The sequence below is a fragment of the Pristiophorus japonicus genome, chromosome 3 (assembly GCF_044704955.1).
Source record: "Pristiophorus japonicus isolate sPriJap1 chromosome 3, sPriJap1.hap1, whole genome shotgun sequence".
NCBI classification, from domain to species: domain Eukaryota; kingdom Metazoa; phylum Chordata; class Chondrichthyes; family Pristiophoridae; genus Pristiophorus; species Pristiophorus japonicus.
This window is the reverse complement of record NC_091979.1, coordinates 84534503-84558244: the sequence shown is the minus strand read 5'-3', so window position 1 is coordinate 84558244 and position 23742 is coordinate 84534503. Positions and strand designations below refer to the sequence as shown.

The 23742-nt window shown below is 44.5% G+C and overlaps 1 protein-coding gene across 1 annotated transcript in view; it reads left to right on the top strand.

Annotated features, from left to right (window-relative positions):
- The first annotated feature begins 34 nt into the window (after window positions 1–34).
- The window catches only part of cers6 (ceramide synthase 6), a 356478-nt gene continuing 332770 nt past the window's right edge, over window positions 35–23742 (top strand). The window contains exon 1 of the mRNA XM_070875509.1: window positions 35–478. Within this exon, the coding sequence (XP_070731610.1) occupies window positions 123–478 (356 nt within the window). The 5' untranslated portion in view covers window positions 35–122. The remainder of the gene's footprint in view (window positions 479–23742) is intronic.

Below are 23742 nucleotides of genomic sequence, written 5' to 3'. Positions count from 1 at the left end.
CGTGGGTACACTTTCCTTTTTGCTGTGGTGAATTGTGTGCGACAGTTGTGGGAGCCAATCACTTGGTGTCGAGTGGATGGTGTGTGACACTTCCCATTGGAGGTAGGCGACACTGTGTGTGTATGAGAGACGAGAGAAAGGAAGGACGAGGGGAAATCTGTCGTCTGTCTGCCTGCCTATGTGGAGGACCGAGTAAGTCAGGCCGAGCGCATCAAGCAGAGAGAGAGAAAGCGAGAATAAGGAGTGATCCGGCTAGCGCTCGGCAGCTAGAGGCACAAGCCACTCAATCGCACGCACCAAGCACTGAAATGGCAGGTATCCTAGCCTGGTTCTGGAACGAGAGGTTCTGGCTGCCCCACAACGTAACCTGGGCAGATCTGAAAAATACGGACGAAGCCACTTTCCCGCAGGCGGAAGACCTCTACCTGGCGTTTCCTCTGGCCTTCTGCATTTTTATGGTCCGGCTGATTTTCGAAAGGTAGGAAGGTAGAATACAGACGCGTCTTAGTTGCTTCAGATCGGCGAGTATAGGCCTGGGTTTACAATGCAACACTTAAACTGGCGTCGTTTAAATAAATATCTTACATAACATTGCATGTCAAGTGGCATGGTGGCTGGCTCAGTCACCTGCGATTGTGGGCTTTGAATAATGACATGGAATGGCAATGTGGCTATTTCTTGCAGCGAGTGCTGGGGATGGTGCTCAGCAAAGTTGCTGCATGCCGACTGTGCGAGATTTCATTGATCAATAAACACCTCTCCTCCCAGTCAGCAACCGGCCCTCGGCACATAACACTTTGCAGCCGGCTGGCCAAGACTCACTTTCAGTGCAGGCAGCACTTTGCCCTACTTAGCCAGGCTTGTCCGCTGTGTGCAAAACTCTTTCTCACTCCGGCAAAAATAACGCTACGAAGCGAGATCCAGCTTTGTTCTTTGCATTTGGGAAAGCTCCATGAGTTCCGAATTGGGAAAAGTGGGAGATGGATCGGTTGCACAGGCAGCCGTGAGCGGGACAGTCTCCTCGGAATTCCATTTTTGTTACATTTGAAAACGGTGTAAGTTTTCAGTCCAGGATATCGCCCACCTGTTATGGTCTTAAAGCTGTAAACAAAGAGATGATTTGAATATTGGCAACGCGAGTTGCAGTCCGGCCCAATAAAACAATGTGCAGCTGTCATTGCTACGTTTCAGGCATTTCAATACAAGTCTTGCTGCAGTGAGGAGCATTTAAAATAATCACTTCTATCTCATTCAAATCCGCTCTTTTGGTACATCGTTCGGCTTAATAATGGGTATGTTCCTCCTTCATGGGGCCAATTGGTAGGATTCGTAAACAGCAACATCGAGGATGGCCTTTAAAAAGTCAAAGTTGAGTTTTTCCAGCTAAAATCATTAAGCCTGCAGAACATGTTTTATACATATTTATTTCTACAAATACAGACAATGCACACTGAGAGTTTAAGAAGTCAGGTGCCATGCTGTTATATTAAACACTAATGATCGAATTTTTAAGAAGCTACATGCAGCTTTTATTTTACTTAGATACCAATAATTTAATATAAGCACTACATTCATTTGATACTTTAACTCTATGGTAACATTTATATTTAGAAACTCGTGCTTTCTGTTCAGTCTGCAGTGCTCATCTCCACCATGAAGTTTTACTTCAGTCTGGGTAATTAGTAAGCTATCGACCTGTTCTGTAAAAATCTGGTTAACAGCTATATGAGCAATGATATAAACCCACTAGGAAGATTTTCTAATGAAATCGTAAAGTGTTCTAAAAATATGTTCAAGATTTTGCTGGAAATAGCAATTAAAGTATATCTTCCTGCTTTGTTAAGATACTGCTCGCACATAGTGACCAGAGGATATCCTCCCAAAGTGCATCACTTCATACTTATCTATTTCTGTCTGCCCATTTCACCAATCTGCCTTAAGTCCTTCTGAAAGTCTGCTACTATCTTGCTCATTGTTTACTACATTTCCAAGTTTTGTGTCATCTGCAAACTTCAAAATTTTACTCCCTATACCCAAGTCCAGGTCATTTATATATAAGAAAAGTAATGGTCCTAATACTGATCCATTCATCACTACTCTTTGCCTCCTATCCCTTAGCCAATTACATATGGCCAATTACATATCCAAATAACCATGATCGCTTTAATCCCCTGTGCTTCTATTTTCCAAATAAGCCTGTTATATGAATAAGATTGTCATATGAAGAAAGGTTGAGCAGGTTAGGTCTATACTCAGTGGAGTTTAGAAGAATGAGAGAGAATCTTCTTGAAACATATAAGATTCTGAGAGGGCTTGACAGGGTAGATGCAGAGAGGATGTTTCCTCTCATGGGGGAATCTAGAATTTGGGGGGAATGGTTTCTGAATAAGGGGTCGCCCATTTAAAACAGAAACGAGGAGGAATTTCTTCTCTCAAAGGATCGTGGATCTTTGGAATTCTCTACTCCAGAGAGGCTGGATCATTGAATATATTTATCATCATAGGCAGTCCCTCGGAATCAAGGAAGACTTGCTTTCACACTTAAAATTAGTTCTTAGGTGGCTGAACAGTCCAATACGAGAACCACAGACTCTGTCACAGGTGGGACAGATAGTCATTGAGAGAAGGGGTGGGTGGGACTGGTTTACCGCTGCCTGCGCTTGATTTCTGCGTGCTCTCGGCGATAAGACTCGAGGTACTCAGTGCCCTCCCGGATGCACTTCCTCCACTTCGGGCGGTCTTTGGTTAGGGACTCTCAGGTGTCAGTGGGGATGTTGCACTTTATCAGGGAGGCTTTGAGGGTGTCCTTGTAATGTTTCCTCTGCCCACCTTTGGCTCGTTTGCCGTGAAGGAGTTCCGAGTAGAGCGCTTGCTTTGGGAGTCTTGTGTCAAGCATGCGAACAATGTGGCCTGCCATGCAGAGCTGATCGAGTGTGGTCAGTGCTTCAATGCTGGGGATGTTGACCTGATCGAGGACGCTAATGTTGGTGCGTCTGTCCTCCCAGGGGATTTGTAGGATTTAAGGTGGAGATAGACAGATTTTTGAATGCTAAGGAAGTCAAGGGTTATGGGGAACGGGCGGGGATGTGGTGTTGAGACCAGGATCAGATCAGCCATGATCTTATTGAATGGTGGAGCACAGGCTCGAGTGGCCAAATGTCCTACTCCTGTTTGTATTGCTTATGGGAAGAAAATTGCAGGGATATGGGGAAAGAGTGGGGGGGGGGGTGGTGCGGGGTGGGGGGGGGGGGAGTGGGAATGGGACTAACTGGATTTATCTTCGAAAGAGCTGGCCAGATTTGATGGGCTGAATGGCCTCCTTTTGTGCTGTTCTATTCTGTGATTCTATGTAGTACTTTATCAAATGCCTTTTGAAAGTCCATATATGCAACATCTACTGCATTACCAAAAATCCAACTTCGCGATTTAATGTTTTAAATCTAATAGCGAAATTTTTTGCTGCTAACTCAGTCTGTTAAACAATATTATAATCACCTTTGAGCTACTGACCATTGAATAATGCCGTTTTCCAAAGTCAAAGGACACTCAACTAATAGAAAGTTGTCTGGAATGCATTCTTGATCAGAAAGCATATTGGCCCAGAAATCCTGGTCGGCTGCTTCCCACGGGCAATCGGGTAAAAAAGTTAAAAAAGATGCGCACCTACTATTCCTGCTGCACCCACACGAATTCCCGGTCCTGAGGCCTCCACTGACTGCGGGTCGCAACGTGTGCATATTTGGACATGCGTAGGGTTGGAGCTGCAGTCACATGACTTTGGCAGCCAATCCAGGTAAAGTATATTCTTATTCATAATAATGGAAACTCCGTATGTTGGAGTTCCCATTATTATGAATGAGAAACCCCCCCAAAATACACAAAACTCTAATAAAAAAATAGAAAAAATACACCACATATTTTTATTAATTTAAATTAAAGTTATTTATGTATTATAAAAAAAAATATTTGTCCGATTTTTTAAAACATTTTTTAAATTATGGTTTAAAATAAACTTACCATAGTGGGAGGGTTTTTAACAATAAAATGTGTTTTTAAAATTTTATTTTATAATGTTTTTGTGTATTTTAAAACTTATGCCTGTAAAAGTAGGCTATGTGCCTGCTTTTATCAGGCGCAAGAGTTTTCAGGACATTTGCTGGGCAAAAGATGGACAAATCCCGCAATCTTGCTCATGCGAATGTCCTGGCTCCCGAGATACGGAGGATCTGTCATCCTCCAGCTTGACAGATCGGAAAAGCAGTTTTTTAATGCATGCGCATTGTGCGCTGAAAACCGGCTTTTGCGATGCTTTCCCGGGTACATACACACTCCATACAGATGCAGGAGGCTGGAATTTCTGGCCCATTGTTTTCCTGCTGAGTTCAGTTGCTGCTTCTGTCGGTCATTTATGTTTTGAAATAAAATGTATTCAAAGTTATTGGAACCTAAGGATTAAAGATAGAATTTGTTTTACCATTTTGTAATTGATGATTTGATATACTCATATATTAAGTTTCTAATCCCCACTCTGGGATAGTGCTTTATTAAAGTTTAAGGAAAATGTGAAGGTGACTGGACTGTATTTATGCACTGTTCGCCTTATGTTTCTGGAACTTGGTCTACAGTAAGGAAATAAATCTATTTTATAATTTTAACACATTATCAAAGCCACTGATTTAAAAGTGTCAAAACTAAAAGGAAATATTTGCAGAAGATGATCTCAGAAACACCAGTAAAAATCACAGAAAATCCCCATATCCCATGTATTAAAAACAGAAGTTGATTTATTCAATTACTGTAAAGCATTTACCTTGCTGATCATTAACTGGGATATGTTTTTAAGAGTAAGGGCAAATTTCAAATTTTCCAGCAATTGAATCACGTAGCTGCATTTTTTTTAAATTAGTGTATTGATTATTATTTCTCCTGAACCATTTTTATTCCTGGAAAAGGCTCTTTCTTAACACTTTGAAACCATTACAACTAATATTTGTACTTGTAGCAATAGTAAAGATGACAAGCAGTGAACACTTCTAATTACAAATAGACTATGGATTTGACAATACATTTTAATGAAAAGTGAATAAACAGATATTGGTGTTGATTCATTATATTACTACATTGAAATATTTTGAGAATTCTGTAATTGAAGATTTTGGCTTCAATTTTCCTCCAAATTGCAGCCCAATTTGGGGCAGTAAACAGAGTAAAATAGGCTCTTTGAGGTTACTGTCTTGAATACACCATATAAAAAACTGCCAGTGGTGTGAATGGGGTGGTAGGCTCATGAGTGTGAGCTGGAGGGTAATTAGTGCACAGTTGAAGATGATTATAGGCTCCATGTCAGCTCTTGACACGGAGAAGCTGCATCTGCTTCAGGACTAAGTAATCAATCCTTGAGTGCATTTGGTGCGGGTTTGAGTAGAAGGTGTATTCCTTTACAGAATGCATGGCTCACTATACATCAACTAGGTCATTGCATCATTTTTAAATGGTTCTGGCTGCCTTCTCTGGATTCCCACCTTTGCTGGAAGTCTGTCTGGAATACATAAGCCTTGTAATTTCATCAAGTATGTTATGTTTTGCATAAAGAGTCAGACTAGATACTGCAAGCTCAAAGTAAGGTGTGACCATAGTCCTTTATTACAGATCTCAGAGTGCCTCTCCAGCCTGTGAGGCCTCCTTATATACAGGTGCTCCCAAGGGATCCCTTGGGACTCCAGGGGATAAGCCCTCTGGTGGTTAGACATAGTATTTACAGGTTTACATACATAACAACAATGACCTTGTGACCAATTTTCTGTCCTGGGTGAGGCTCCAATCGCACCGTGAGCCTCACCCATAAAAAGTGAGCAGCGGAACTCAACATTTTTCTGTGGGGGAAAAAAAAGCATCAAATGGACAGGATACATCGTTTTCACAGGATGGGAGGGTTCCATTGAGTGCAAAAGTTGCACCCTCAACCCATGTAGCTCTTCATATCAACCTTGATGGCCTTGATGAAGAGGAAGGCTTAACATTCAGTTGATGTTCAGTGGGCCCCAGAAACATAGTCATCCACTTTTGTGGCCATTTGCTCGGAAGGGGCTGGTCATAGTGTCCACATTCTGTGAAGGAAGAGAAACACTAAATGGATGGCTCTCAGCAAAACCTAGATAGCCCCTAGATCCATGGCTGTTAAGCCTACTCAGAACACACCGCCCCCATCCCCTAACAGCAAAGGAGGGTCTTAGCCCGGAAGCCTGACCATCTATTTGTAGTGCTACATATGCCATCTCCATCCAAAGTGTGCTTTGCAGTTTGGACACAATGAAAGACTATATGCAAAATGGCAGTGGTTGTGCACAGTGCTTAATTTGGTACCTCCTAGAGGGTTGGTGAGTTTTGAACTGAGGTTTATGCGGTGCTTGATTAACCAACCAAGAAATGTGTACTAAAGTGAGGAGAATATACTCCTTTGCCTTGCTCCTGTAAGCAGGAAATATCTCTCATTTGCAGCCAGGTACGATGGAGTTGGGTGATTGCCTCAGCTTGGCATTGAGCTCTCTCCATGCAACTGGCATTTCACTGTTGAAGCATCAAGTAGGACCATTCTCCTTAGGTGCACTTTCTGCAGCTGAACCCTCATACCATCAGCATCAAAGGGAGCTATGTTGTTCACATGTCTCTGCTGTTCATTGTGAACAATTGGTCATCTTTTCTGTTAGCACTATAACATCATCTCTTACAGTTATTTTGATCTCCAGCCAACTATGCTGTAGACCAAGCTCCCCTGCAACCTAGTCAGACAGCTGCTGTCAGAAATTCGGGTGCAGCCTGTCTCTGCCCTGCGAGAAAATGTGTGCCTGAGATTTGGGCCAGTAGAAGCCTATTTTTGCTAGAATCAAAAAACAGCTCCCTATTTATTGCTTTCTACCACTTGAGTGCCTAACTAAGCTTAATAGCAGCTGTAAAAATACATGTTCATGAAGGGACAGCAGGACAAATCAGATAATAAGAACATAACATAAGGACATAAGAAATAGGAGTAGGAGTAGGCCATATGGCCCCTCGAGCCTGCTCCACCATTTAATACGATCATGGCTGATCCGATCATGGCCTCAGGTCCACTTCCCTACCCGCTCCCCATAACCCCTTATTCCCTTATTGGTTAACTATAGACCAGGCCGACCACTGTCAATTGTGAACATACTCTTAGAACACATAATTCAAAGTAAAATTAATGAGCATTCAAAGGGTTAACCAATGATAGCCAGCATAGATTTGTTAAAGACAAGTTGTATTTGATAAATTTAATAGAATTTTTTGAAGAAATGACTGACTGGATAGATATAGGGAATGTGGTACATTTATAAGGATTTTTAGAAGGTGTTCAATAAGGTGCCTCACGAGGCTTGTTAGAAAAATGTAATAGCATGCATAGAATATTTAGTTGACAGACAGCAATCAAAGAGTAAGGGCAGTGTTATCCAATACGTCAGCCACTAATCACAACTCTTTTGGGAGGAGAAACTAAACATTAAATCGTGCCCCCCGATCTGGGGGACACACCAAACATTTTCAAGGCCCTTTTTTAATGTTTTTTTTGTGGTTTTTTTTGTATTTTTTTTTTGTATTTTTGGGGCTCTAAAATCAATGTTTTTTTCCAAGTGCCCCCTATAAAAGGGGAGGGGGACACTAAAAACACCGGCAATTAAAACAAATTAAACTTTAAAACATAAAATCAAATTAAAATTTTGTTGCCGGGGGTGATGATGCACTCCAGTCCCTCCGGTGCCCACCTCTCGCGGAAGGCCGCGAGCGTACCGGTGGACACCGTGTGCTCCATCTCTAGGGACACCCTGGCCCAGATGTAGGCGTGGAAGAGAGGCAGGCAGTCAGGCTGAACGACCCCCTCGACCGCCCGCTGCCTGGACCGGCTGATGGCACCCTTGGCCGTGCCCAGGAGCAGTCCTACAAGGAGGCCCTCGGACCTACCCGCTCCCCTCCGCACAGGGTGCCCAAAGATCAGGAGTGTGGGACTGAAGTGCAACCAGAAATTGAGGAGCAGCCCCTTTAAATAATGGAACAGGGGCTGCAACCTCGCGCACTCCATAAAAACATGGAACACGGACTCTTCCAGACCGCAGAAATTGCAGGCGGCCTGGGAGCCCGTGAACCGACTTAAAAATTTGTTGCACGGGACTGCTCCGTGCACCGCCCTCCAGGCCAAGTCCCCGATGAATAGTGGGAGGACTCCCGCGTAGAGTGCCCTCCATCGGGGACCCCCGCCTCCTCCGGACGGCAAGATGGTACGCCATGGCATGTCCGGATGACAGACGAGGATGGCAAAGTTGAGAGTGTGCAGGAGCAGCCCGTACAGGAAACCCCTCCGCGCAGAACTGAAAGGCACGAAGGGGATTTCCCCGAGGCGGCTCAAGTTGTGAGGCGCCGGCTCCCGAGGGAGGTTCCGGGGTTTGGCGCCGATGAGGAATTCCGTCCGGACGGGGGTCAGTTCGGACGGGATCTCCCCACGTGCTTGAGCCTCCTCGACACACCTAACGGAGTCAGGGCCCAGTGCTGTTTTTAGCGACTCGATGGCATCGGCCGCGCGGCGGACGTCGGCTGAATTTAGGCGCCGCGCCAGCGTGTCTGGCGCCATCCAGCCCGCTCCTCCGCCATCGAGCAGGTCCCTGACCCTGGTCACCTCACCAGCCACAGCCCTCTCGTCCGACTGCCACCTAAAACCTTGGTCGTGGAGGTACGGATTCCCGAGGAGCGGCTCCTGCAGGACGGCCGCCACTCCAGCCGGTAGAGAGCTGCGCTTGGTGGAGACTTTGTTCCAGACCCTGGTGAGTTCTTTGTAAAAGACAGGCAGCTCCTGGACGGCGGTCCTGACGCCCCCCAAGCTCACAAACAGGAGCTGCGTGTCGTAGTTGAGGCCGTGCTGCTGACGGAAGAAAAACGTCGCCACCGCACGCCACCTAGGAGGGGGCTCGACGTAAAGGTATCTCTGCAGGGTCTGAAGACGGAAAGTCGCTAGCTGGGCGCTGACTCACACCAATGACTGACTGCCCTCCCTAAACGGGAGACTCAAGACCGCGGCAGAGACCCAGTGCTTCCTGTTATTTCAGAAGAAGTCCACCAGCTTCTTCTGTATCCTGGCGACAAACGCAGGGGGAGGGGTCAAAGTGACCAGCCGGTACCACAGCATAGCGGCCACCAGCTGGTTTATGACTAGCGCTCGACCCCTGTAGGACAGCACTCGGAGCAGTCCTGTCCAGCGCCCTAGGCGAGCGGCGACCTTGGCCTCCAGCTCTTGCCAGTTCGCCGGCCAGGCTTCCTCGTCGGGGCTAAGGTAGACTCCCAGATAGAGGAGATGGGTCGTGCTCCAGGCAAAAGGCCTGAGCTCCTCCGGCAGGGAGTCCACCCGCCACTGACCCACCAGGAGTCTGGAACATTTCTCCCAGTTGATCCTGGCGGAGGATGCGGCCGAGTAAATCTCCTGGCACTCACACATCCTCCGCAGGTCAGCGGGATCCTCTACCGTGAGGAGCACGTCATTGGCGTAAGCCGAGAGGTCGACCTCCACGCCCGGCCCTTGCAGAGCCAGTCCAGTCAACCTCGCCCGCAGAAGGCGCAGGAAAGGCTCCACGCAAATCGCATATAACTGGCCGGACATGGGGCATCCCTGGCGCACCCCTCTCCCAAAGCGAAGGGGCGCCGTCAAGGACCCGTTAACCTTAATCAGACACTCTGCGGCGGCGTACAAAAGTCGGATCCGGGCGACGAAATGCGTCCCGAACCCGAAAGCGCGCAGAGTTCCGAACAGATAGTTGTGATCCACCCTGTCGAACGCCTTCTCTTGGTCGAGAGATAGGAAGGCGACCGACAGACCAGCCTCCTGGGAATGATGGATGAGGTCCTGGACCAGATGGATGTTATCGCAGTCACTAATTACATGTGGCTTGTTAGTGTTAGTGTTTATCAGAAGAATCACTCAACACTCAGAGTCGATTCCAACGCCAGTGCGGCCTTTATTGACGCCAGCGGGGAGGAAGTCTCAGGACTGGATCCAGGCTTCTCTCCAACGAACAAAGAAACTCATCGATATTTATATGTTTTACAATAGTTCTTTACTACAGTTACATCAGCCCATTTCGGCTGGATACTATCCAATCATACTGATTATAGATTCAATTAGACCAATAGATAGAGTTAGTCTCTAAACGTAAAGTGGCTCATGTGTTGCCAAGAGATGTGTTGCTAAGGGGTGTGTTGCTAGGAATTACTCATGTATCTTGTAACATTGTCCAGGCCCCTTTATCTTGAGTGCTGACTTTGGGTATCCTCCTTATTAGAGTTACATATTCGGTTCTTGTCAGCTCGGGCTGATTCACGCCCTCGTTATGTGATGTAGGCCCCCCTTATCTCTATTTCTCGGGGCTCTGCTGTGTGGAGTTATAATGGTTTGTTATAGTTATCTTGTATCCAAGGCATTCCTGGCAGTGGGCCTCACAGGGTTATTGCTCGGTCAGCCTCAGTCAATAGTTCACAGCTTGACTACCTGATTTTCCATCATGCCTGGGCAGCCATTTTATGTGTGGCCACTTTAAACTTATATGAGTTTAGATTCAGCAGGTGCCTAATGCCTAGTGTTTTGATATATTCAGCAGGTGCCTAATGCCTACAACATGGCTCATTGGGAATCCAGATGCGGCTAATTGCATTTCGATGAGTAAATAATAAATGAATAATATTAATCGTCGTCGGCCATGTGATCTCATTATTCATATTCCCACAGTGTATGCATGTGTACTTTAATCTTTTTGTATGTTTGTTGGTCAAATGGTAAGAATAGAAGCATAGTGTGCATGTGCTTTTTAATTGTTAAGATTAAAACATAAGAAATAGGAGCAGGAATAGGCCATGCAGCCAAACAACCCCTCGAGCCTGCCCCGCCATTCAATAAGATCACGCCTGATCTTCGACCTCACTTTCCTGCCCTATCCCCATATCCCTTGATTCCCTTAGTGTCCAAAAGTCTATTGATCTCCATCTTGAATATATTCAACAATATACTCAAGCCTTCTGGGATGGAGAATTCTAAAAATTCACAGCCCTCCAAGTAAATTTCTCCTCATCTCAGTTCTAAATGGCTGATCACTTAACTTGAGAGTATGACCCTGAGATCTAGACTCTCCAGCTAGGGGAAAATGCCTCTCAGCATAGGAACATAGGAAATAGGAACAGGAGTAGGCCATACGCCCCTCGAGCCTGCTCCGCCATTCAATAAGAGCATGGCGGATCTGATTTTGGACTCAGCTCCACTTCCTCGCCCGCTCCCCATAACCCCTTATCCCCTTATCGTTTAAGAAACTGTCTATTTCTGTCTTAAATTTATTCAATGTCCCAGCTTCCACAGTTCTCTGAGGCAGCGAATACCACAGATTTACAACCCTCTGAGAGAAGAAATTTCTCCTCATCTCTGTTTTAAATAGGTGGTCCCTTATTCTAAGATCATGCCCTCTAGTTCTAGTCTCCCCCATCTGGAAACATCCTCTCTGCATCCACCTTGTCAAGCCCCCTCATAATCTTATACGTTTCTATAAGATCACCTCTCATTCTTCTGAATTCCAATGAGTAGAGGCCCAACCTACTCAACCTTTCTTCATGTCAACCCCCTCATCCCCAGAATCAACCTAGTGAACCTTCTCTGAACTGCCTCCAAAGCAATTATATCCTTTTGTAAATATGGAAACCAAAACTGCACACAGTATTCCAGGTGTGGCCTCACCAATATCTTATATAGCTGTAGCAAGACTTCCCTGCTTTTATACTCCATCCCCTTGGCCTTCCTGATCAATTGCTATACCTGCATACTATCCTTTTGTGTTTCATGCACAAGTACCCCCAGGTCCTGTTGTACTGCGGCACTTTGTAATCTTTCTCCATTTAAATAATAACTTGCTCTTTGAGTTTTTCTGCCAAAATGCATGACTTCACACTTTCCAACATTATACTGTACTCCATCTGCCAAATTTTTGCCCACTCACTTAGCCTGTCTATGGACTTATGCAGATTTTTTGTGTCCTTCTCGCACATTGCTTTTCCTCCCATCTTTGTATCGTCAGCAAACTTGGCTATGTTACACTCAGTCCCTTCTTCCAAGTCGTTAATAAAGGTTGTAAATAGTTGGGGTCCCAGCACTGATCCCTGCGGCACCCCACTAGTTACTGGTTGCCAATCCTCTAACCATGCTAATATATTACCCCCAACCCCATGAACTTTTATCTTGTGCAGTAACCTTTTATGTGGCACCTTGTCAAATAAAAACATAGAACATAGAAACATAGAAAATAGGTGCAGGAGTAGGCCATTCTGCTCTTCTAGCCTGCACCGCCATTCAATGAGTTCATGGCTGAACATGCAACTTCAGTACCCCCTTCCTGCTTTCTCGCCATACCCCTTGATCCCCCGAGTATTAAAGACTTCATCTAACTCCCTTTTCAATATATTTATTGAATTGGCCTCAACAACTTTCTGTGGTAGAGAATTCCACAGGTTCACCACTCTCTGGGTGAAGAAGTTTCTCCTCATCTCGGTCCTAAATGGCTTATCCCTTATCCTTAGACTGTGACCCCTGGTTCTGGACTTCCCCAACATTGGGAACATTCTTCCTGCATCTAACCTGTCTAAACCCATCAGAATTTTAAACGTTTCTATGAGGTCCCCTCTCATTCTTCTGAACTCCAGTGAATACAAACCCAGTTGATCCAGTCTTTCTTGATAGGTCAGTCCCACCATCCTAGGAATCAGTCTGGTGAACCTTCGCTGCACTCCCTCAATAGCAAGAATGTCCTTCCTCAAGTTAGGAGACCAAAACTGTACACAATACTCCAGGTGTGGCCTCACCAAGGCCCTGTACAACTGTAGCAACACCTCCCTGCCCCTGTACTCAAATCCCCTCGCTATGAAGGCCAACATGCCATTTGCTTTCTTAACCGCCTGCTGTACCTGCATGCCAACCTTCAATGACTGATGTACCATGACACCCAGGTCTTGTTGCACCTTCCCTTTTCCTAATCTGTCACCATTCAGATAATAGTCTGTCTCTCTGTTTTTACCACCAAAGTGGATAACCTCACATTTATCCACATTATACTTCAATGCCTTCTGGAAGTCCAAATACACCATATCCACTGGTTCCCCTTTATCCATCCTGTTCGTTACACCCTCAAAGAACTCCAGCAAATTTGTCAAACATGACTTCCCCTTCATAAATCCATGCTGACTCTGCCTGACCGAATTTTGCTTTTCCAAATATCCTGCTACTGCTTCTTTAATAATGGACTCTAACATCTTCCCAACCACAAATGTTCGGCTAACTGGTCTATAGTTTCCTGCTTTTTGTCTGCCTCCTTTTTTAAATAGGGGTGTTACATTTGCAGTTTTCCAATCTGCTGGGACCTCCGCAGAATCCAGGGAATTTTGGTAAATTATACCTATAGAAACTCTTACTATCTGTTTTTATATTTCGTGCCAGTTTGCTTTCATAATCTATCTTCCCTCTCTTTATTATTTTCTAGTCGTTCTTTGATGGCTTTTAAAAGTTCCCCAAACCTCTGTCCTCCCATTAGTTTTGGACACTTTGTGTGTGCTTGTTTTTAATTAGATACTGTCCTTTATTTCTTTAGTTAGCCACGGATGGCTATCTTTTCTCTTACACACTTTCCTCCTCACTGGAATATATTTTTCTTGAGAGTTGTGAAATATCTCCTTAAATGTACACCACTCTTCTTCAACCGTCCTACACTTTAATCTATTTTCCCAGTCCACTTTACCCAACTCTGCCGTCATACCTTCATAGTCTCCTTTATTTAAGCTTAGTACGCTGGTTAGAGATCCAACTTTCTCACCCTCCATCTGAATTTGAAATTCAACCATGCTAAGATCACTCAATCTCCTTTACGAGGAGATTGTTTATTAATCCTGTCTCATTACACAGGACCAGATCTAAGATAGCCTGTCCCCTGGTTGATTCCGTTACATATTGCTCAAGGAACCCATCCCTTACCACTCCATGAACTCCTCCTCAAGGCTACCCTGACCAATTTGATTTGTCCAAATAATATGGAGGTTAAAATCACCCATGATTATTGCTATTCCCTATTTACAAGCTCCCACTATTTCCTGGTTTATGCTCCGACCAACAGAGTTGCTACTGTTAGGGGGCTATAGACTATGCCTACCAGTGTCTTTTTCCTCTTATTGTTCCTTATCTCCATCCAAACTGTTTCACACCCTTTTCATTTGAGCCAATATCGTTTCTTACTACTGCAGTGATTCCATCCTTTATCAATAGAGCTTCCCCACCTCCTTTTCCTTTCTGTTTGTCCTTCCGGATTGTCAAGTACCCCTGAATATTTAATTCCCAGTTCTGGTCATGTTCCAACCATGTCTCTGTAATGGCTATCAGATCATACACATTTGTCTCAATTTGTGCCGTCAACTCATCTATTTTGTTATAACTGCTATGTGCATTTACACAAAGTGCCTTTAAGTTTGTTTTAAGCATCTACCCTGTCAAGCCCTCTAAGAATTTTATACATTTCAATCAGATCATTACTCATTCTTCTAAACTCCAGAGAAGATAGGCCCATTCTACTCAATCTACTCAATTGTTGTGAGTGCTTGGTTACTGAAAGGTGGTAGATGTTTGCTACGTAAATATATACACGTGAAATACATTTATCTGTATTGTGTGAGTTTACGCAAGGGGTTTTCTACTAAAATTAGTGCCTAGGCTAAAGTGATGTCACTGTAGCTACAACTGTGACGAGACAGTAATTTTATTGGACAACACTGAGTTAGTATAAATAGGTATTGCTCAGATAGGAGAAGGGTTGGATGTCAGGGGTCAGTGCAGGATTTTTTTTTCCCTCTGTGTATAGAGATGATTTGAACTGGGGTATAGGAAACATCGGGCTCAATTTTCCCCAGTTATCTGCGCCATTGTTTTGGCGTGCAGCGCTTTTTTTTGTGTAAATTAAAATATCCAAGTTTCCCCAAAGTTTCTGCGCCAGTGTAACTCAGTTAAATACGATTTTTTTAGGTTAGTATTTTTTTGTGTCATGGGGGCATAAGCTGATGTCTGCGCCAGTTTTTCACGTTTAAGCAAGTTTCACCAGCTTACATTTTTCCTAGGACGGCGTATGTGACACGCCCCAAACACCTCCTGGGCACTTAAGAAAAACCAGCGTACATTAAAAAATGGCGCATAAAGACGCCATTGTTTTTAGGCGAAGTTTTGGAGGGAGTCAAGAAGACAAAGAATATGCTTAATCATGAACTTAATTTTTTCAAAATCAAAAGGGAGAAAATGGAAGTCTAATGCAATTCTTTAATTTTTGATTTTTTTAAAAATACCACGCCACCACCAAACGTCTCCTCGCCGGTCTCAAGGATCGGAGCGTCGGCCGGCAGAATCGCTCCCTCGCCCGGACACAGGGGCTCGGGGCTCAGTTTCAAAAGAAGCCCGCGGTGTGGGGTGGGGTGGAAACCGAACTGAAGGGATGAGAACCCTTAGACTATACAGCAGCTTCAAAAGAAGACCGTGGGAGGTGGTGGATGCCGAGCCGCTGTGTCCGGGCCAGGGATCGATTCTGCCGGACGGCCCTCGGGCCCGTTGATGAGACGTTCAGTCTGTGGTAGTGTGGTACTTCGAAAAAAATCAAAAATCAAAGAATTGCATTAGACTTCGTTGCCCCAAATGTCTTCATTGAATGCCTAGCTTCCCGTTCTAAGCAAGCCTATTGTGCATGCGCAGACCAGGGTGTGGTCCATACTAGGGCATCGATCTTGGGGAGAGAGAGAGAGGAAAGAAGGTTTGAGTGCTTTGTCCTGCTGTTTTGAGCTCCTTGTACAGCTACAATTTAATTATGGGGGCAATAGTGACAATGTCATAACTCATGCAGGCATGATGGTGCTGCGGAGGAGAAGATTGATTAGACATCATCACATGAGGAACCTCAGAACACGTAAGATGATGGGCAGGAGGTCTTACGAACATCGGGTATATCGAGACAGGCGTTCATACCTGCACCTGTGTGAAGTAGACTGTGTGAGAAGGCTGTGTTTTCGTAAAGAAGTTGTAACTGAGATCTGTAAGTTAATAACATTAGGGACAGTCAGCATGGATTTGTTAAGGGAAGATCGTGTTGGACTAACCTGATTGAATTTTTTGAGGAGGTAACCAAGAGGGTCGATGAGGGTAATGTGTACGATGTAGTTTATATGGACTTTAGAAAGGCTTTTGATAAGGTCCCGCATGGTAGACTGGTCATGAAGGTTAAAGCCCATGGGATCCAGGGCAAAGTGGCAAGTTGGATCCAAAATTGGCTTGGAGGTAAGAAACAAAGGGTAATGATTGATGGATGTTTTTGTGACTGGAAGGATGTTTCCAGTGGGGATCCGGAGGGCTCAGTACTGGGTCCCTTGCTTTTTGTGGTATATATCAACAATTTAGATTTGAATATAGGGAGTATGATTAAGAAGTTTGCAGATGACACTAAAATTGGCTGTGTGGTTGATAATAAAGAGGAAAGTCATGGGCTGCAGGAGGATATCAATCTACTGGTCAGAAACATAGAAACATAGAAATTTACTGCGCAGAAGGAGACCATTTCGGCCCATCGTGTCCACACTGGCCAACAAAGAGCCGCACGGCCCTTGGTCAGCAGCCCTAAAGGTTACATATAAACCTATGAACAATGATGGAAAGGCAAAGAGCCCCAATCCAACCAGTCTGCCTCACACAACTGTGACATTCCTTATACTGAAACTTTCTACACACCACCCCAACCGGAGCCATGTGATATCCTGGGAGAGGCAAAACCTCACACTTCTCTGAATTAAATTTCTTTTGCCACTGCTCTGCCCACCTGATCAGTAGATATCCTCCTGCAGCCCATGAATTTCCTCTTCATTATCAACCAACGAGCAATTTTAATGTCATCTGCAAACTTCGTAATCATACTTCCTATATTCAGGTGGGCAGAGCAGTGGCAAATGGAATTTAATTCAGAGAAGTGTGAGGTGATGCACTTTGGGAGGGCTAATAAGGAAAGGATATACACATTAAGCGGTAGGCCACTTAATAGTGTAGATGAACAAAGGGATCTTGGAGTGCTTGTCCACAGATCCCTGAAAGTAGCAGGCTGGGTGGATAAGGTGGTTAACAAGGCATACGGAATGCTTGCCTTTATTGGCTGAGGCATAGAATATAAGAACATAAGGTTATGCTTAAATTGTCTAATACTTTGGTTAGGCCACAGCTGGAGTACTGCGTGCAGTTCTGGTTGCCGTATTATAGGTAGCACATGATGGATGCAGAGGAGATTTACTAGAATGCTACCTGAAATGGAGAATCTTAGTTATGAGGATAGATTGGATAGGCTGGGTTTGTTCTCATTGGAACAGAGGAGGTTGAGAGGAGACCTCATTGAGGTGTACAAAATATTGAGGGGCTTGGACATAGTGGATAGTAAGGGCCTATTTCCATTGGTGGAAGGGTCTATTACAAGGGGGCATAATTTTAAGGTGATTGGTGGAAGGTTTAGAGGGGATTTGAGGGGGGGCTTCTTTACACAAAAGGTTGTGGGGATCTGGAACTCGCTGCCTGGAAGAGTGGTGGATGCAGACACCCTCACCACTTTTAAGAGATGGTTGGATGGGCACTTAAAGTGCCGTAACCTGCAGTGTTACGGACCCAGAGCTGGTAATTGGGATTAGACTGGATAACCTTTTGTTGGACGGCGCAGATATAATGGTAAGTACTTCCAGGGTCAGGGTGATCTCCTGGACTAGTTTTGATCACCTGGATGGGGTGGAGAGGAATTTTCCCAGATTTTTTCTCCCAAAATTGGCCTGGGTTTTTATCTGGCTTTTGCCTCTCCCAGGAGATCACATGGCTCCGGTTGGGGTGGAGTGTAGAATGTTTCAGTATAAGAAGTGTCGCAATTGTGTGAGGCGGATTGGTTAGGCTGGATGCGCTTTGCCTTTCCGTCATTGTTCATAGGTTTATATGTAACCTTTAGGGCTGCTGACCAAGGACCGCCCGGCTCTTTGTCGGCCGGCGTGGACACGATGGGCCGAAATGGCCTCCTTCTGCGCTGTAAATCTCTATGTTTCTAAAAGCAGACCTGTACCCTAGAAGCGTCAGGAGGACTGCTTTGTCAGTTGAAGTAAAGGTTACAGCTGCACTTCCATTTTATGCATCTGGATCATTCCAGGCCACAACTTGGGATATGTGTGCCATTTCTCAACATGCAAACATCTGCATGCGGCAGGTGAGTGCTGCACTAAATGCCCAGATGAATAAGTACATAAAGTTAACCATGACTGCCCAGGCAATGCCTAACAGGGCTGTGGGAAAAGGCACAGGGCTGTATTGATGGCCTGCAGGAGGAACGTGCAGATGACGAGGAGGAGGAGAAAGAGGAGGAGGAAGCCCTGCAACTACCTGAACCCGGAGCAGGGGGAGGAGGGCGGGCCGTCGTGCCCTTTTAACGATTGCTCAAGCCTTGCACAAGCAGCTCATCCGTGAACGTTTTGCTGCCTGAAGGCTCAGCGGCAACTATTCCAAATGGACCATGTTTACTGTTTGGACCTGTTCCGTAATGTTGTGTTAATGGAACAAATAATGAAAATTCTTCTTCTTCAGTACAAAAAGTTGTGTTAATAATGGAACAAATAATGGAAATGATTCAGTTATAATTTAAAATATATTTTATTCAAAAGTTTAACACTTGTTTGTACTTAACTTTAATAAAAATATTCTTCTATCAAACTTTAAAATTTTCAATTAAGATCACTTACAAACTTTAAGATCATTTAAAAATTTTTAAATTTGTAAATTTACATCACTTACAAAAAAACTTTTAATTTGAGAACAGTAACAACAATAATAACAACAACAACAGCAAAGAAAGGCTGCACCCATCTCTCCTCCACGTTATTCTAAGACCACCCGCTGCGCTTGATCTTAGTGACTTCACGCCTGCCCGCAGGCGGTGGTGCAACGTTTCTCAGGTTGGTACCTAGCTTATTCTTTCAAGCATCTCGGGTAATGCGCATTTCTTGATGGGGGGCATGGGCAGGCGGTAATGTGGAAGGCCCGTCTTGGGCCTCTTCAGAGGCTGGTGTGGGGATTGGAGTGGGGCTGGCAGTTGATTCCGTCAATGGCCGCGGGGTCTGGGCGTGTTCCCTTATTGCAGCAGCTAACTCTGACATTCCCTCCCTCATGAGCCCCGACAGTGTCTCAACATTCTCTCCCTCATGTTCATCGACAGTGTATCAGCTACCTGCGACATTCCATCCTTCATGTTCAACGACAGTGTCTCAGCTATCTGCAACATTCCCTTCCTCATGTTCACCAACAGTGTATCAGCTACCTGTGACATTTCCTCCCTCATGTGCCCGGACAGTGTACCCATTTCTCGTGTGAGTGTTGTTACTTCTCCCAACTGTCCCGATACCTCATCACCCACCCAATGATGGTGCCTAGGAGTGATCGTGTAAGGTCAATGCTCTCTGCAGTCATTGCCATCATCTGAACCACATCTGTTAGATCCTGCACCTTGGGAGAGCGTTGTCGAGCTCTCCTTTCCCTCTTCGCCCTGGATGTGCCTTGCTGCATCCCACTGGCACCCACAGCCTTGGACGGTGGGGCTCTGGGTGTGCCTCGCTGCACCCTACAGGAACCTGCAGCCTCGGACTGTACAAAACTATTGAATGTTCCAACACTCATACCACTCAGGAAAAGGGCTGGCACCTCAATGGGCAGCACCTGCACCTCCTCCAGAATGAGTACAACAGTGGGGGCTTTATCCTTCCCCTTCCCCTCCCCCACCCATGCTCTTGGTCTGGAAAGTGGGATTGGAAGATGGTCTCCTCTTCAGGCTCGTCCGCGCCTGAATCATCTTCTGCATCTGCTTCAGCCTTGTCAGGGTTGGCCTCAAGTTTTGTAAAATGTAACAGAACAGACAAATAGTTAGCAGCAGAGGAGGGGGCAGGGTGGGTGGCATGAATAGGCTCACACAGCGCAGGCAGCAGGCTCATTTGAAGTACCATGATGAATGATAACACATTGCATCAACCGAAGCGTAGCTGACGGAGGCATCCCCATGAACCGAAGCATGGCTAGCCCGCGCAGTACTTGAATTTTAGCAAAGCCCAGAATGTGGAATTTGCAGGACTTACCCCCTCCCTCAAGTGTGGGTCCAGCTTGTGCAGTGGTGGTTGCTTTTCTCCAGGCAGGACCCATCAAAGCAGCGGCCCTGTCTTCCAAGTGTGTCAGTGGGTGCAGATTTGCCGGGCCTCCTCCTGTTCGAGTTCTCACTCTGTTGTGTGCCACCTTCCTCTGTAAAGATGAAAATATAACTTTTTAGAGAGGGTGTCTTTCTGCTGGGTGGGACATACAGCTGGTCACATTTACAATTTGCAATTTCAGTGAACAAATGAAAATATTACTTACACTAACTACTTGACCAAGATCCTGCCACTTTTTGCACTGGCCTCCAGACCTCGGGGTGGTCACCATTGCACAGTAATCTTCTGTAAGTTTCTTCCAGCGTTTCTTCATTTCTTTTGGTGAAACTTTTATGTGACCTCTGCTGGTATCCAGCTCGTGCCTCAATTATAATAACTAGTGCCTCCACTTCCTCTTGTGAGAAATTCTTGGTCCTTGAGCCGCGTTGCATATTGCAGCTCCGATTTTTCCAATGAAAATTAAAGTTCTCACAACGCACACAGCTGGCTATTTAAAAATGACCGAATGCAGACCGAGAGGTGTACTGGGCATGCACACCCATAGCAATCACGTAAAAAATGTATTTTTTCGTGCATGCGCAGAATGGGGAGGCATCCTTTTTTCCGCAGATATTAGGCTCTACCCCCCCGAAGCTAAAGGACAGGCTGCTGGTGCCAATTTCAAAAATTAGAATGGGGAAACTTGCAAATTATTATTTTGGAGTAGTCGGGGCCAAAAAAAATGGGCTTAACTCTTCAAATACGCCAAAAAACGGCATTGGGGATAATTGAGCTCACTATCTTGAAATTTGCTGACAACGCAAAGGAGGGGTTTTAGCAAACAGTGAAGAGGACAGTAAAATACTTCAGGAAAACATAGACGAGTTAGTGTAATGGGCAGAAATAGATGGAAGATGCAATTTAATTTGAGAATTGTGACATAATACACTCTTGGAGGAAAAACATGTAATGACATAATACACATAATGGAATGATGCTGAACGATTTGACCATAGAAACATAGAAACATAGAAAATAGGTGCAGGAGTAGGCCTTTTGGCCCTTCTAGACTGCACCGCCATTCAATGAGTTCATGGCTGAACATACAACTTCAGTACCCCATTCCTGCTTTCTCTCCATACCCCTTGATCCCCCTAGTAGTAAGGACTTCATCTAACTCCTTTTTGAATATATTTAGTATTTAGACCAAACAGATCTCGGGGTTCAAATAGATAATTTTTTGAAAGGACAAGTGTAGGAGATACATTGTTGGGCATGGAATACTTTGCCTCATGGAATAGTTGAGGCAAATACCATTACATCTTTTAAGGAAACATAGGATAAATATTTGAAGTATAGGAAGTTGTGAGACTATGGGGTTGAGAATGGGGCAATGGGATTAATCTTGAACTGCTCTAACAAAGAGCCAATATAGTTGTGTTAGGTCAAATTGCCTCTTGTGTGGTAAACATCTGTGGTACTTTGTTGTGCTACGGCTATTAGTTACTTATCCTTTCACTGTTTAATAACTTTGTGTGGGCAGTTAAAGTCCAAATCAAAGTACAGTGGAGGATTATTTTACCACCTCCCAAAGACAAGGAGGTTGACATGAAAGCATGGGACAAAACTAATAATGCTTTTTATTCCTTGGACACGCTATTGAGTTTACCTAGACATGCGCAAGTCAAAGCTCTCTGAGACATTGGAAACTAGAGCTCATCTATGAGAGCAATCAAACACAGAAGGCAGAAATATGTAGACTACAAAGAATAAAGTTACCCCAGAAATGTAATTTTAATCTAAAATTTTAAAGTTACATGGTAATGCAATGCTGTTGGCTGTTATACTGGAAGTTTTGAGAAGTCACAGCAGTTGTGAGGACATTATTTAAAGAAAATTAGTTCTTTGGGCATTGTAAACAAAATGTCCTTGCAGAATACTTCAAATGTCCTGAACAAAGGGTACATTTTTCAAGGACAAGTGATTTGTCACGATGGGAACAGATAGTTTAAAATTTATGTTCTCTCCTTCCAAAGTTTTTGTAAGTTATATTTGCCCATAATTTCTCATTTCCTAAAAGGTGCATGAAAGCAGCTCAAGTTGTCTTTCCCTTTATCCCCGTTCAGTATTTTCTATAGATAGCTTGTCTACGATCAGGAGTTTATTATGTGGGAAATCAGAAAAGTGATAGCATCCAGCACGGACACAATGGCCTCCTTCTGTGCTGTAAATTTCTAGGATTCTATGATTGGTAAAATAATTATGTCAAATGTACTTTTATCTATTTTTGTTCTCAGTAAGCACAGTAAGCAGTTAAAGAACGCCACAGTAATGAACCGAAGTCTAATCCAGTTGCAGTAGTAATGATGCTTATTACTCGAATGTATATTAACAACAGTTCAGTGTTTCTCAGATGGCCGATTGTGACTCAAAATCAAGGGAAATGTAAGCCATTTGGGTTTCAGAATTGGTTTCTTGTAATAAATAAATATTGTACTTTGAACTCCCCTACTCCACTTCAAAATAGTCCACCTGAAAAAGCAGACGGGGCCTCGGTTTAACATCTAATCTGAAAGAAGGCACCTCCAGCAGTGCAGCACTCCCTCATTAGAGTATTAGCCTGGATTTTGTGCTCAAGTCTCCGGAGTGGGACTTGAATCCACTTCGGACTCAGAGGCGTGAGTGCTCCCCACTGAGCTACAGCTAGCATCTAATAAAGGAAGATGTACTTGTCAATGCTACCTTGTCAAGGAAATTCTCTTGCAATAAAATAGAAATCCAAAATACCCTAACATGCCCTAAAAAATAAATAGCATTAGATCACAAAATAAAAATGGATGAGGAAGGCTATTCGGCACACCTCAACTCACCTTTACAGATAGACCCTGTAGTTCTTCCCCATCACAGCAACAAATTGTTTCTTAAGTGATTCCAAGCTTTCTAACTTCACCAATCTACCCAGAAGTCCAGTCCATGTGTTGATTGCTCTATGGGGTAAAAATTGTACTTGCGCTCGAAGCGGGCGGTCAGTCAGTGGAGCGATCACTCGGTGTGCCAGTTGTACCACTGGGCCTCATCTGCATTTAACCGATGAGCAGCGGGCACTAAACGGGCAGCTGGAAGTAGCGCGACTGCACCAACAGCACAATTTAGGTGGAATGAAATGCCGGGAGTGGCCCTTGGGTAGGTTCTGTCTTCCTTGTGTTTTGGTAACCAGAATTGGACATAGTACTCACGGTTTGGCCTAACCAGAGTTATATTGTTTGAGTGAGAATTCTTCTGACTTGTACTGTACTGTTTTGGCTATATAGCTTAACAACCTATTTATTTTATTGATATTCTGCAGCTACAGGAGATGTTGAGCATTGAATCTCTTACCTTGATTTCTTTCAAATTCACCCTTTAACTATTTCAACATTATTCACGGAGTATTTATGCCACCTATTTTTTTCT